Here is a 15,256-nt window from a genome sequence, read left to right as displayed (position 1 = left end):
AAATGTGTTCTCTCTGCGTAAGCAAAAATCGCCAGTATCTCGTTTGATATGGGCACAAGCCAATTTCAGGCTCAAAACATTCCTCTTTGTGACACTCTCTCACTGGCAGGTCTGAAGAGTCAGACAAATGCCAGCTCTCACCGAGCAGTTAATGAACAGAGTCATACAGATACAACACATGTGGCGAGAGAGCGGGTTTCATGGAGGTTCATAACAGAGGAAATTGTGGATTCTTGTAAACAACTTTTGGCAGACACTAGGCCTGCTAGATAAAGGAGTAAACAGTCTGTATGTGTATGTGTGTGGCGTGTATGCTACTTATCAGGAGGAATAGAGATGAGCAGCCCTGACTGTAGACAATGGGACAGAAAGATAACAGGAAAAAGGGGTGATGAGACACCATGGAGAGGGAGAATCCCCTCCCCTACAGAGAGGGAGAGATGGGAGCGTATTAGACCACTGCCCAGTGCCCACACCTCCAGTCTGTTTCTAGGGAGCGCTGCCTGGGCCATAGCTTACACCTCTAAAAATCCAGAACAGCATCCTGTTTAAGATGCAGGATGACCAGGCTAGGCGTTGAGATGCATGACTCGGTGAGGTGTGAGAACCATGGCTGAGACAGACAGCCCATCCAGCCACTGACGGCAGAGCTCCAGATTTAGTGTGCTTCTGTTTTTAGCTTGGCCGTTGTGAAATGATGATGCTGCGTGGTGCGGCGGGGACTAAGGAGTGAGCAGAGAAAATGACCAGGTTTAAAAACAGTTTGTTCTGGGCAATGTGAGCTTGACTGGCCCCTCAGGCCACTCCTCAAACAACACACAAACACTAGAGCACGCACACACATACACACACAGGGCCTGGGTCAGATGACCTTCACCTCTCTTGGAGGAAATGAATGGAAGGACAGAGAGATGGAGGAACACAACCTGAGTATCATAACTCAGGATAAGACCCAGATGCAGACAGCTAGAGTCACAGATGTTTATTGACCCAAACAGGGGGCAGGCAAAAGACAGGTCAAAGGCAGGTAGAGGTCCATAATTCAGGGCAGAGTCAATAAGGTACAGAACAGCAGGCAGGCTCAGGAAAGGCAGAGGTCCGTAAACAAGTCAGTCAGGCAGGTACAGAACGGCAGGCTCGGAGTCAGGACAGGCAGAATGGTCAGAACCAGGGAAACAGAACTTGAGAAAGCAGGGAGATGGGGAAAACACGCTGGTAAGACCTGACAAGACTAACTGGCAACAGACAAACAGAAAACACAGGTATAAATACACAGGGGATAATGAGGAAGATGGGCGACACCTGGAGGGGGGTGGAGACGAGCACAAAGACAGGTGAAACAGATCAGGGTGTGACACTGAGGGGGACATTGATGGACAGGGGACACACACTCACCCCATCAAACTATGGAGAAAACTGAGTGGACCCTATGCTCTCAGATCTGCAGGGAGGAGGTAGTGAAATGTGGATAGATTGGTTTGGAATCAGGCCATGGTGGAGCCCCAGTCTACAAACCTCCAGCTACATCAGCAAAAGGATGAGGTGTTGTGGTACTCATGTTTGACACACTGAGCAGGGAATTTTCACCTGAAGTCAGCTCAGACCTGCCTCTACCTCCCACAGTCAAATATCATGTTTTAAAAAGGACATTGGGCCTTAATAATAATGTAGGCAGAGAAGCCCTCTTTGTATGATCTATGTTTTTCTTAAAATGTCATGGAATAACTAATAAGGCAGTTGGGAAGAGGGTGGAACCTTTTATGTGCTTTTACTGGAGCATCTACAACTCGACCTTAACATAACACGCGTGCACACACACACACCTTGACTGGAGTGTGTCCTTCATTGTAAAACTTTATTGTAATAACTGGTCCTTTAAGAACAGAACAGAGCAGCCATAAACCCTTGAGAAACCCGAGGCTTATCAACACTACATGAGCTCATCCTTAAACACAGCCAGACACTACCCTCTTACAGCTACCATTTCTCTTTTGTAAGGTCCTTTGTGAGTGTTCAGTGATAAAACCACAGGACAGGTGCAACAAAAACATCTTTCCTCCCAACTTTAATACCATATCTATCTAGCTGGTAGCCACCATCTGATGCCCACTGAGACATGGTCCCGTAGCTAGTCAAGAGGTGCCAACGAGCTTCCTCTCCCCTCCTTTATTGAGAGTGCTGATGTCAGCACTAGCTAGCTTGGCAGGCTGGCTGCGGCTCTAGGGGCCCGTCCTTGAGGGAGAGCCAGAGCCTATAGAGGCTAATGGGGCTGATGGTGATTGACGTGGCCCAGGCTAAGTGAAGTGATCTGGGGGAGAGTTGGCAGGCGTTCCCCCCGGGGCCTGATGGTTGTTCCACTGGGGAGGGAGTGGACCCACTGAGCCCTCAGATGCATTTAACTGATGAAGCCAACCCAGCCTGACCCATCCCCTCCAGGTAGGAGTGACTCTCAGGATCCACACTCACAACTTGACTTTGGGATTCAGCTACTGCTACTGTAGCTCACTGGTGTCCTGAGATCTCCCTTTTTCCTCATTAATTGTTTGTTGTTCAATCATTCATCCATTGATCAATTCATTCATTGACTGACTGACTGACGTCAGGTACTGAATTCCATGTATCATACAGGCTATAGGTAAGCAGACCTAGAGCTAAGCTAAACAAGAGGTCAGAAAAGTTTGGATGTGTCTGCTGTGTCTCTGCCTTTTTAGAGCAGATCTTCATTTGTCTGAGGTCTGGTGGTCCCCTCAGTAGGGAGAACACACACACTCGTTATCTCGCTTTATCAGGTGTCCTCTCTCGCTCTTCTGAAGGTCTCCAGTGCACTACAGTAGATAAAAACGGCATTTCCACACAGCTACAGTAGCTAAATGTAAAACAGTATACTTTCTCCCTTCTCTCTCTCTCCAGTGAAAACTAAGATGATGAGTCACTCTTCAAGTCGGACATCTTAATTACATAAAATGCTCACTCTGCCTGCAACCCCTTAACCCAGCTGCCTAGGAAGGGCACTAATGCATTCTTATTACAACCAGTCTTCCCTGTACCGGGTATCTCCTTCAAATCTACGTGGACACATTCCAGAAGAATATCAATAATCAATGAAATTGTAATCTCATAGCACACCTTTGTTAATAATGGCAAAGAGAGAGGACCGCTTTGCCACTGCCAGGCTTCTGGGCAGTTTGACACTGGCACTCCTTATGCAATCAGTGAGGTAATGACTGAGGCAGGGGTGTGGCCCTTCCCTAATTAGCCAATTGTTACTCCTAGTAAAAAGACAAGTGTTGAGGCATGACATCAGATTTGGAAAAAAAGGAGTTAGGCCTACTTACTGTGGAAAACAAAACACTCATAACAGTGTCCAGTTTTCATCATCCCATAAAGGTTGATATGACAGGCAGTCTCATGTAGCCGTGGCAGCACATTGTCGCTTGGTTGTATAAATAGGGATGTTGTTGACGTTTCCACTCTGAATCGTTATCGGTCACACAGACACAGCTTTGCCTCCGAGAGGAGAAACACCAAGGTAACAAATTAGGGAAACATCAAAGCCTTTTTACACTGACAGTGACAATATAGACTTGGGTTATCACTGCAGTACAAGTTATAGAGGAGCGAGTCAGCCACATATTCCTATCAAATCAGGGTGAAATATCTGAACACATATTGATTAGATTTAATTGGCTATCAAAACAAGGCTGGCACCTAATCCTGACAAACGCATCATCTCAAGGATCTACAGTATAGGCTAGTGATGGTAGTAAAAAAGACTGTTCTTCACTGCCATCTTGTGTTAACAGAAAAAAATAGTGTGGGCATGTAAATGTTGGTTAATGAGACACTTCAGCATTATAGGAGGAAAAACACTTATTCTACAAGAGGACATAAAACTATATAGAAGGAGAACATTATGATTTACCTGTCTTCAAGGCAATTTCCACACCTATATAAAAATAAAACCTAATCAAAATATCGATGAAGTCATATTGGCTTGGATCCTCTGATTAGTAGTCACAGTGATTCCTATGTTTGCAACCACAATCTACACTGTCACAGAATCAACAGGAAACATGTCAAATATTTACAGAATACAGACAGGGCTCCATTTTAGGGTACAGCACAAATCGAACAACCCCATTCAAACCACGAGCTCTCATCCAACAACCCCATTCAGACCCGAGCTCTCATCCATAAACCATGGAATAGGGGGATTGCATTTGTAAACATTTGGACAGACACAGTCTGTGAGATGGATTTGACATCAGAGCTGAAAAAGTTGAAGCAGCTGAAATCAGGTGAAAGCCTAAGACAACATTTTGGGGGAAATTGACTATCTTTAGTGGAAATTATGGCAGTAGCTTTGCTGTAGAGGCAGACAGTGGACATAGTGTAGTCACTGTAATGTAACCTAGTGTTGTGGGTGTTTTATTACCGGCTGTGATTATCTGGACAGTCCATGGATGCCTGGTCATAAGAGCCTGGTAGGATCTCCACAGGCCCGCCATTCTCCGCTCTATGCTGGAACACAGACGATCTAGTCAGAACCGTCATAACCCATATGCCTTGCCATCAACTGATTGTGTGTGGACATTAGTAGTTCAATATAGAACTTTAGATATGAGAAATGACTATTTTCATTATGACAATATTCTGACTTGAAAACAGCTAATGGTTGGGTGATATCTGTACAGTTTCTTGATATCACGAAGTAGACAACCAAACGTTTCTTTACACAGACGAAGTTACTGCGGCCATATGGGAAACGTAGGCTAGCCTACTCTGCAGCTTATGCAATGGAATGTCTGACGCGTGCTGCCGCACATAACGTTCTCCACGTTACCTGATCACGGGGGAGTCAGCAAAATTGGATTTGGACAACTTTACTCCACTGTAACTAGTTACTGCTACTGCAGTCATACTTGCCGTACTTAATGTAACCCTGATAGTTAACATATTATTTATTCAACATAGCCCTGTTTCCTAGTCAACCAGACGTAAAGCATCCTAATCCTAGCCTTGCAACCTCATTAGCTAACGTTAGCCGATTTAGCTACTCTCTGGAGTTCTGCCGCCGACGTTACTCTGCCACCAATAAGAAACGTGTCATGCAGCTCTAACATTACAGTCAAGTCGGTCATTTCTCCATAATAAAAACGGTACAACTAGACAATGAAAGTGTTACAAAGCGAAAAGATAGAACACAATTGTTACATGCCTTCCTTAATACAGCTCCAACTGAGACACACACAACACAGACTACTCGAACCGACGTCACTTCCACAACAGCGTCAGATGGATTATGTCACCCTCTGGTGGTGCAAGGCTAACCCTATGACAAGTAACCAACAGAGTGACGATGAACTTCTGTCCTTGATTTCTATTTTCCAAGCACTCAGTTCTCTCTCACGGACAGTTGAACATGAACAGGGTAACACAAAACTAAAACATTCAGTTCGCATGATTTTATTGTTTCTTGGACATGAAATGAAAGCATGAAATATTGCAGTGATTTGTGTGTGAAGATTCCTTTTTGATAAGGGAACACACACAACAACAAAAAAGCCCAATCAAGCCTGGTCCTTACATCATGCTTTAAAAAAAAAGTCTAATCAACAAAAGGAACACACAAAAAAAATCTAGATTCATAGAACATTGTTGAGCATATACATGTAACCAAGCTGTGTCAACCACACAAGCAGATATACAGTAGTAAGCAGACACCCATGGACAGTTCAAGCTATACAAAACAGAAATGCAGGTGAGGTAACGAATATAGCTAAAGCTGATCCCCTATAGAGAAGCCTTATTTGACACATGGAGACCCAGCAAAGACAAACACTCCCCCTAAGGGAAATATATAGATGTTTTTATTATATACACACACACAACTGGACAAATATGTAACACTATGCTTACCATCCAAATGTCTCTTAGCTAACAATATGCATATGCATAGTTTTGGCAAAAAAAAATGCCTGATGAGATCTTGAGTATCCTCTTTTTTTAAGACACTATATTTAAACACTCAAAGCCACGGAATCCTCAAGGTTCTGCCTTGCAATCCTGTAACTATGAAGGCCAGAAAACAAAATATGTACATGGTCAAGCTGGTCAGCCTATTAAAACAAGATACAGATGATCCATGATGGTTTCATTTGAGTAGTTTTACAGTCAGAGCCACCTCTCCTGCTGTAAGTTCTTAATTATACTACAAAATACATTGTACGGCCTTTGTGAACTAACCAGGGGTATCAATTTAAATGAGAAAACATTAAATACACAAGGAAATCATTTACACAGGAAAAATATTCAAGTATAAATAGTGCTAAGTCGTTCAAATCGGTAACAAAATAATTAAACTATCTGCACTGACCGTTTTGCACCAACTTTGACTCATCACATTTATTATCTATCTTGTTGCCTAGTCACTTTATTCCTAGTTATATGTACATATCTACCTCAATTGCCTCGTACCCCTGCACTTCGACTCGGTACTGGTACCCTGTGTACATAGCCAAGTTATCGTTACTCATTGTGTACTTATAATTACTTTTCTATGATTTTTTTCTCTTCATTGTTGGAAGGGCCCGTAAGTAAGCTGTTAGTCTACACCTGTTGTTTATGAAACATGCGATAACATTTTATTTATTACCCAGAGAAATGGCTGCAAAGTTACAAAAAAAAAATCTGCATCAACCAACCTATAATATATAAGTGAGAGGAAATTGAATAAAATCCTTATAATAAAAACAGCCTCAAGTACTAAATAATGTTAAAAAAAGCCAACCATCTTAAACCATAATAAAAAAAGTCATTTTTTTGCACGAGACTTTTGTCACAGCTAAGGCAACAGCACACAATCTCCAGAGAGGACAGTCCATAATGTCCATAGATGTATATTAAGTAATACTAAGGCTATGTTGAGCTTAAAGCTACCCATGAGCTATACGACCTTATATTTTCACTACCTACCTGGTCCATTGTACCCTCAGTCTGTAACTTGCTCCTCTCAGTTATAATACAAAGTCTCCCTGTGCATAACAATGGTCATCACCATTATATTCACACATTATTCAAGCACAGCTGAGATCTGGCACTAACAGCCACAGACTGTCCTACTCTCATCTTCCCTGATTTCATACTGTGGTGTGATTTGTCATCTTAACTATTTCTATGGGTCAACTCAACAGGAAAACATCAAAAGGACTAGAAAAGAGGCTTTTTATTTCTCTTGATTATTTCTCCAACTTTACAGGTCCTGCTGCGTCAACAAATATCAAACAAGCAAAATCACAAATCAAGTATTTTTTTTATCAGTGGATAGATATGTATGGGCTAATGGGCATCGCTAGCAAAGCCAGGCTAATATCACATTTCCTCCTCAGGAGGGTAGGTAGCCTTATGACCTTTCACCCTGATCAGAGAGGGTAGAGTTGGCACAGGGGCAGTGCCCAGGACATCATGAAATGATAAGCAGCAGAGGGGCGCTGACTGAGGGGGAATCTTTAGCTCTTAGGAGCTGATCAGTGGTTGGCTGGCATGGCTAAGTGCTTGTGTGATATCCCCCCCCCCTACTTCCCCCTCAGCAACTTCAGCTCAGTAGTCCATCCTTTAATCACTCTCCGTCCAGTCCGAGGGAGTGTCCGTCCCAAAGTAGCGGTCCCCGAAATTACCTGGAAGAGAGGAGAAGAGAGAGCCGTCAGTCATATTGTCATTGTGAATACATGAGTTGGACTAGCGTCAGTGAGAATTGTGTGATCAGTGGCAGTGCTGATGGAACATATGGGTTACCACAGCTATCAACTGGCTCATTCATCCCCCCCCCTCCCCCTCCCCTGTTACTATTCCCCAGGTTGTTGCTGTAAATGAGAATGTGTTCGCTGTCAACTTATGATAAAAAAAAAGTGTTAAATAAAATTAAAAACCGTCAGTCTGGGGTGATTCATAACAAAGCCCACCCACTTGGGCCTGAATGGCTGTGGCAGCAGCTACGGTGCATTTGGAAACTATTCAGACCTCTTTACTTTTTCCACATTGTTATGTTACAGCCTTATTATACAAATGGATTTAAGAAATAAAAATCCCCAGCAATCTACATGTAATACCCCATAATGACAAAGGGAAAACAGCTTTTTAGAAATGTGTACATATTTATTACAAATAACAGAAATACCTTATTTACATAAGTACTCAGACCTTTTGCTATGAGACTCGAAATTGAGCTCAGGTGCATCCTATTTCCATTGATCATCTTTGAGGTGTTTCTACAACTTGATTGGAGTCCACCTGTGGTAAATTCAATTAATTGGACATGATTTGGAAAAGCACACACCTGTCTATATAAGGTCCCACAGTTGACAGTGCATGTCAGAGCAAAAACCAAGCCATGAGGTTGAAGGAATTATCCGTAGAGCTCTGAGACGGGATTGGGTCGAGGCACAGATTTCGGGAAGGGGGCCAAAACATTTCTGCGGAATTGAAGATCCCCCAGTGGCCTGGAATAAGTTTGTAACCACCAAGACTCTCAGGGAGGTGACCAAGAACCAAATGGTCACTCTCCATCATTCTTAAAATGGAAGAAGTTCGGAACCACCAAGACTCTTACTAGAGCTGGCCGCCCGGCCAAATTGAGCAATCGGGGGAGAAGGGCCTTGGTCAAGGAGGTGAACAAGAACCTGATGGTCACTCTGACAGAGCTCTAGAGTTCCTCTGTGGAGATGGAACCTTCCAGGACAACCATCTCTGCAGCGCTCCACAAATCAGGCTTTTATGGTAGAGTGGCCAGACAAAAGACACTCCTCAGTAAAAGGCACATGACAGCCCGCTTGGAGTTTGCCAAAAGGCACCCAAAGATTCTCTGGTCTGATGAAGCCAAGATTGAACTCATGGGCCTTAATGCCAAGCATCACGACTGGAGGAAACCTGGCACCATCCCTACGGTGAAGGGTTGTGGCAGCATCATGCTGTGGGGATGTTTTTCAGTGGCAGGGCCTGGGAGACTGGTCAGGATTAAGGGTAAGATGAATGGAGCAACGTACAGAGAGAGCCTTGATGAAAACCTGCTGCAGCAACGCTCCACATCCAACTTGACAGAGAGGATCTGCAGAGAAGAATGGGAGAAACTCCCCAAATACATAAGTGCCAAGATTACAGCGTCATACCCAAGAAGACTTAAGGCTGCAATCACTGTCAAAGGTGCTTCAACAAAGTACTGAGTAAAGGGTCTGAATACTTATGTAAATGCGAGCAGTTTATTTTTTATAAATTAGCAAAAATTTCTAAACATTTTTTGTCTTGTCATTATAGGGTATTGTGTGTATATTGAAGTGGAGAAAAAACTATAATACATTTTAGAATTAGGCTGTAACCTAACAAAATGTGGAAAAAGGCAAGGGGTCTGAATACTTTGCGAAGGCACAATCTGACAACCTGGACGTTTTTAACTTGTGACGGTCATATCGCTAATGATCATTCACACCACAAACAGCAGACTCACTGGATCTGCATTAGGACACCGCTTTGAAGGGAAACCCACATTAAGTGAGAGTGACTGAGAACAATGTGTGTAAGAGAGCGAGAGACAGCTAGATAGCAGAAGCACCCACCAATGCCAGGGATGATGTGAAACTCGTTGTTGACCTTCTTATCGACGGCGGTGGTGATAATGCGGACCTTAGGGAAGGCGTAGGCCACAGAGTGGACGCCCATCTCAGCCATCAGTAGAGACAACAGGAAGATTTTATCCTCCTGGACATCATGGTCCTACAAAAGGTGACAGACATACGCAAATTGTGGCCTTCAATCACGATTGAAGAAAGAGTGGTGGTTAGTGGGGAGTTTGTGACAGTAGCACAATATGTAAGGAGAGCAAGGCAGCCACTTCCAGACCGGTTGGGATCTCAAGCTCTTCCCATTCCCACAGCTACCTGTCAAAAGGGACTCCTTAGTAGCACAATATGTAATGAGAGCAAGGCAGCCACTTCCAGACCGGTTGGGATCTCAAGCTCTTCCCATTCCCACAGCTACCTGTCAAAAGGGACTCCTTAGTAGCACAATATGTAAGGAGAGCAAGGCAGCCACTTCCAGACCGGTTGGGATCTCAAGCTCTTCCCATTCCCACAGCTACCTGTCAAAAGGGACTCCTTAGTAGCACAATATGTAAGGAGAGCAAGGCAGCCACTTCCAGACCGGTTGGGATCTCAAGCTCTTCCCATTCCCACAGCTACCTGTCAAAAGGGACTCCTTAGTAGCACAATATGTAAGGAGAGCAAGGCAGCCACTTCCAGACCGGTTGGGATCTCAAGCTCTTCCCATTCCCACAGCTACCTGTCAAAAGGGACTCCTTAGTAGCACAATATGTAAGGAGAGCAAGGCAGCCACTTCCAGACCGGTTGGGATCTCAAGCTCTTCCCATTCCCACAGCTACCTGTCAAAAGGGACTCCTTAGTAGCACAATATGTAAGGAGAGCAAGGCAGCCACTTCCAGACCGGTTGGGATCTCAAGCTCTTCCCATTCCCACAGCTACCTGTCAAAAGGGACTCCTTAGTAGCACAATATGTAAGGAGAGCAAGGCAGCCACTTCCAGACCGGTTGGGATCTCAAGCTCTTCCCATTCCCACAGCTACCTGTCAAAAGGGACTCCTTAGTAGCACAATATGTAAGGAGAGCAAGGCAGCCACTTCCAGACCGGTTGGGATCTCAAGCTCTTCCCATTCCCACAGCTACCTGTCAAAAGGGACTCCTTAGTAGCACAATATGTAAGGAGAGCAAGGCAGCCACTTCCAGACCGGTTGGGATCTCAAGCTCTTCCCATTCCCACAGCTACCTGTCAAAAGGGACTCCTTAGTAGCACAATATGTAAGGAGAGCAAGGCAGCCACTTCCAGACCGGTTGGGATCTCAAGCTCTTCCCATTCCCACAGCTACCTGTCAATAGGGACTCCTTAGTAGCACAATATGTAAGGAGAGCAAGGCAGCCACTTCCAGACCGGTTGGGATCTCAAGCTCTTCCCATTCCCACAGCTACCTGTCAATAGGGACTCCTTAGTAGCACAATATGTAAGGAGAGCAAGGCAGCCACTTCCAGACCGGTTGGGATCTCAAGCTCTTCCCAATCCCACAGCTACCTGTCAATAGGGACTCCTTAGTCTGATAGGTCTTCTGCACTCATCACATACTTCAACCAATGCTTCCAGTAAAAACACACACCCCCGTGACTATCTTTTTAAAGCTAGAATCCCTATTCGAAACATTAACAAAGCGGTCACCCCGACCTCTGTTTTGGTAAGAAGCTGAGGGATGGACCTGGAGAAATGTAACCATTCAAATCCAGAGACAGAGCTACGGATGAGAAGACTGACCATCCATGATATAAATTATAGTTTTAACCATGTTGTGAGGCTATACAGTGTTTGTTTACGTTTACATTGTTTACAAACATTGGTGTAAAACAGGCTTATTTATTTTGGGTTATGATGGGGTACGACAGTTGAACTAAACTCATGAGGCATTTATAGAAGTTAAATTCTTCAAGAATCAATGGGTATGTATAACTACTTTATAAGCCCAAAAATGTATGCAGTAACTAAGGACTCTAGCTTCAAAAAGAGATAGTCATGGAGGCAGTAAAGTTTGCTTTTGGAGGACAAACAAAAACCACAGACTTTGGCCGCCATAGTGGATGGCGATAATTCTCCCCAGATGTTTACACTTCACAAGGGGCGAAGGCTGAAAGCACAGGACCTGTACATTTAGACCTCTAGTCTTATCACAATGAGGAAAAAGGACCTCAAACTCGCTGGACTCAAACTGTGTTTTATGACGGCAAACAAGCATCCCGATCTCTCCTTAATCTCCTGCTGCTGTAGCCGTCCAGTCTCCACTAGTAGAGCTGCTGCCCTGCCATCTCAACAACCAACAAGGACAACTCTGCCATCTCAACAACCAACAAGGACAAGGCCTACTCTGCCATCTGTCATATTCAGCCATGTCTCAGTGGTAAACAACATTATCTGGATGCAGAACCATAGATAAACCCCCCAAGCCCGAACGTCTCATCAACATAGGTGTGTGGTGGAGAAGACAAACATGAGAATATTAGACTTCTACTAGAAGCTACTATTATATTTCGATTTAACTATAATACCCAACTAATGCTGAATAGACTCGACCAGAGGAGTAGAATGAGATAGAACTGACCAGCAGCACTCGGACGGCCATGAGAGCAGCAGCCCCAGTGGACACAGTGCTGTCCATCAAGATGACATAGTCCTCACTGATGTCCTTAGGCAGACGCAGGTAGTGGAGCTGGACAGGGGCGATAGGAAATGTTAAATACAATGGGACGTTTTATACAATTTTTTTTCATTTGGGCATTTCATGAACTTAAAATGTCACATTTTGAGCATCTGTGGTGAATGAAACCAGTAAAGCTGAAGAAAAAAGGTGCAAAGCTTGAAGGCTACAGCTGGCATAGACATCACACACACAGTAGATCTCCCAAGTATGGCTGGTCTGCGATTCTGATGAGGCAGTGAACCTGAGGTCAATGAGGCCAGTGTGTATCAGTTAGCCCAGAGACTGACACCTAGCCTTGAATGAAGTTACTAAGCAAAAAAAAGATGACCCCATCCACTCCTTGTTTATGATCTTCGCGTTGAAGAGTTCATGTCTGGGTGTGTATGCAGCCTTACGGATAAGAGGGCCAAACACACACCGAAGACTTTTTGAACTACATGACTGGTTTCTGTGTGTTACCTCAGGCTCTCCAGTGTCATGGTTGGTCTGGATGAGGATCTTCCCCAGCCTAATGTCTTTACACACATGCATCAGCGCCTGCTCCATGGTCTCCCCTGCTCTCAGTATGGACACACCTGTGATCTACACACACACACACACACACACACACACACACACACATTATACTCTTTCACAGTTTAGTTTAGAAGTACACTTCCATTGAGCAACCTGAAGGACCAGCATAGTGAGAGCTCAATGTTACCGAGCCTGATGGTAGGAGATATGACTATTACTCTACTGCAGATGTCTAACAACCCTGCTGCCTCACAGAGCTGCTCCCACTGAGAGCCACTCAAACACATCACCATAAAAAGACTGGAATGAACGATCCTCTCAGGCCTATCCACACACTTTATGACTCGAGGGTTTTCACTGCAGGTGTCTAGTAAAACGAATGTTAACAATGCCTATAGTGCTTTATGTATGGTGATGAATAAAAGGACTGGAGAGATAAACTAGTCTAATCACTGTACAATATTCAGCCAATAGTTACAAGTAGCAATCAGAGTAATTGTGACAATGTAGCTGCAATGTAGTATCGGGGATGACATTGATACTTTATTGCAGTTTAGGGCCCAAAACCCTCTGTGAAAGTGGGGAGGTATCTGCATAGAGCCTTACCCTTTTACCACTGAGTCTCTTCCCTTCATAGATGGAACCTTGGGGAGTCTCCACTTGCACAGGCTAGAGAGGATGAGAGGAAAGGACGAGAGAAGAGACCAGTGTTAGTGTATGATTGTGCACAGGGCGTCGAAGGCAATATAATATTGGTCATGCGTCTGCAGGCATGCAGGGCCACTCACCTTGAGGGGCAGAAAGGAGAGGGCATGTTCTATCAGGAGCCTCATTAACCTCTTAGAGTAGAAGATGAACTCATCACGATTAGTGTCCTTATTCCTGCAGGCAGGCAGGCACACACACCAGGGTTAGGGTTCAGGAAATGAGCGTGAGGGCTGTGTGTGTGTGTGTGTATATTCATTATAAACTTGTGGCAGTGCAGAGTCAGTGTTGAGAGGGTGAGAAACCGGCCTCCCAGCGGTCAACCAGAGCTCTACGACCTTACCTGATGATGGTGTGCATGCCGCGGACCTGTGGGGTGCTCTCCAAGACGCTGAGGGTCTTAGGTAGGGGCTGTCCCTGGTGGGCCGAGGCCAGAGCAGACCTACACAACAGAGAGACAGTCAGACCACTGTCCCCTGCTGGAGTGACCACAGCACAACAGACAACACTGCCCCCTGCTGGAGGGACCACAGTACAACAACACAAGACGTCACATCAAACCAGTGGGACAAAGGTAAGATACCACTGGGATATTTTACGTTCCTCCTCGTAAACATGTATTGCAGTATGGTGGTCACAGATGCACAGCCAGGCAAAGTTGGGTGGGGGAATAGTGTACAGGTACTGGCAACAGCAATGCTTTAACAGGCTCCTCTCGCACTGTCTGGAGCATATGGTGCTTTACCGGCAGACAACTCAACGTGACATCACTAGGACCATTTCAAATCTAGAAAATAACTATTATGTTGTACTGTTCTAAACAGTGGTTCTGTTGATAAATAGAAATGCCATAAAGCAATTGAGCACGTTGCTATGTGTTCTGCATTGTTGTTGCCAATACTCAAAGCCAAGACAACTCACTCTCTAAATACTGTAGTACTGCACTGAAATTAGTCTTTTGAACGTATATATCTGGTACCAAAATACAGGATAGTTAAAACTGTAGAAATCATAGCGAAAACTGAAAGAATCAGGCAAATTGGTTAAGAGGTAAATGAAAAACAATATCTTGGAAAAATAGCAATGACAGCAAACAAAGGTTGTTAGCTTTTTTTGTCAGGGGGCTATGTTACTAAATCATAAAAGAGGAGCAGATGAGAGGGGCGATAAAACTTAAGAGAAGGAGGAAGATGCAGGAGTTTATCCTCACATATCCCAGCGGAGCTTCCTCTGGAGAAGGTGACAAATATTCATTTTGCGAGAACAAGAGTGATGACAAAGAGGAAAGAAAGAGGAAAAGAAAGAAAATACATCCCAATTAGACAGCAACAGGACAGAGTAGGGGCCCTATGATATCTGTGGAGGAGAAGCTGAGAGGTGTGACGGCCCCTGGGGGAGGGGGGGGGGGAGGGGGGTCAGGGCCCCTGTTCAGCTCAGCGAGGGGACGGCTTCAAGACCAGACGACATCACCATGGTTATGAGCTCTGACTGGGCGTAGTTAAAAAAATAATCATCTTTGCAACGGCCTTAGCGAGAGGTCCTATGATAGACATGTAGGGCTAAACTCAAGGTCATACTCTCTCCTTGGTTAATGTGACGTTAGCTTTCTGATCTTTCGGTAAAAAGGAATTCATGACATCAGCGACTCCCAGCTGTTTTTTGTTTTTTTTTAGGCCTTAACCAGAGCTCAGTGGAACCATAGCGATGTCATCCTTCTGGTGTTAGCGATAGCTTT

The 15,256-nt window shown here is 44.5% G+C and overlaps 2 protein-coding genes across 4 annotated transcripts in view; both read right to left on the bottom strand.

Annotated features, from left to right (window-relative positions):
• Nucleotides 1-5,302, bottom strand: part of LOC135557628 (protein Mpv17) — a 31,981-nt gene extending 26,679 nt beyond the window's left edge. Inside the window, exons 1-2 of one of the 2 annotated variants that reach the window (XM_064991086.1) lie at nucleotides 5,219-5,302; nucleotides 4,436-4,521 (exon numbers count right to left, since the gene is read on the bottom strand). In XM_064991086.1, the coding sequence (XP_064847158.1) occupies nucleotides 4,436-4,508 (73 nt within the window). In that variant the 5' untranslated portion in view covers nucleotides 4,509-4,521; nucleotides 5,219-5,302. The remainder of the gene's footprint in view (nucleotides 1-4,435; nucleotides 4,522-5,218) is intronic. The other variant, XM_064991088.1, reaches the window with a different exon arrangement.
• Nucleotides 5,303-5,450: 148 nt separating this feature from the next.
• si:ch211-243j20.2 (uridine-cytidine kinase-like 1) overlaps nucleotides 5,451-15,256 on the bottom strand; it is a 29,219-nt gene continuing 19,413 nt past the window's right edge. Inside the window, exons 9-16 of one of the 2 annotated variants that reach the window (XM_064991084.1) lie at nucleotides 14,732-14,751; nucleotides 13,865-13,963; nucleotides 13,605-13,698; nucleotides 13,423-13,485; nucleotides 12,760-12,882; nucleotides 12,202-12,309; nucleotides 9,609-9,765; nucleotides 5,451-7,676 (exon numbers count right to left, since the gene is read on the bottom strand). In XM_064991084.1, the coding sequence (XP_064847156.1) occupies nucleotides 7,615-7,676; nucleotides 9,609-9,765; nucleotides 12,202-12,309; nucleotides 12,760-12,882; nucleotides 13,423-13,485; nucleotides 13,605-13,698; nucleotides 13,865-13,963; nucleotides 14,732-14,751 (726 nt within the window). In that variant the 3' untranslated portion in view covers nucleotides 5,451-7,614. The remainder of the gene's footprint in view (nucleotides 7,677-9,608; nucleotides 9,766-12,201; nucleotides 12,310-12,759; nucleotides 12,883-13,422; nucleotides 13,486-13,604; nucleotides 13,699-13,864; nucleotides 13,964-14,731; nucleotides 14,752-15,256) is intronic. The other variant, XM_064991085.1, reaches the window with a different exon arrangement.

Source organism: Oncorhynchus masou, chromosome 16 (genome assembly GCF_036934945.1).
Source record: "Oncorhynchus masou masou isolate Uvic2021 chromosome 16, UVic_Omas_1.1, whole genome shotgun sequence".
Lineage (NCBI taxonomy): Eukaryota > Metazoa > Chordata > Actinopteri > Salmoniformes > Salmonidae > Oncorhynchus > Oncorhynchus masou.
Note: the sequence above shows the minus strand (reverse complement) of the source record. Positions and strands in the feature narration are given on the sequence as shown.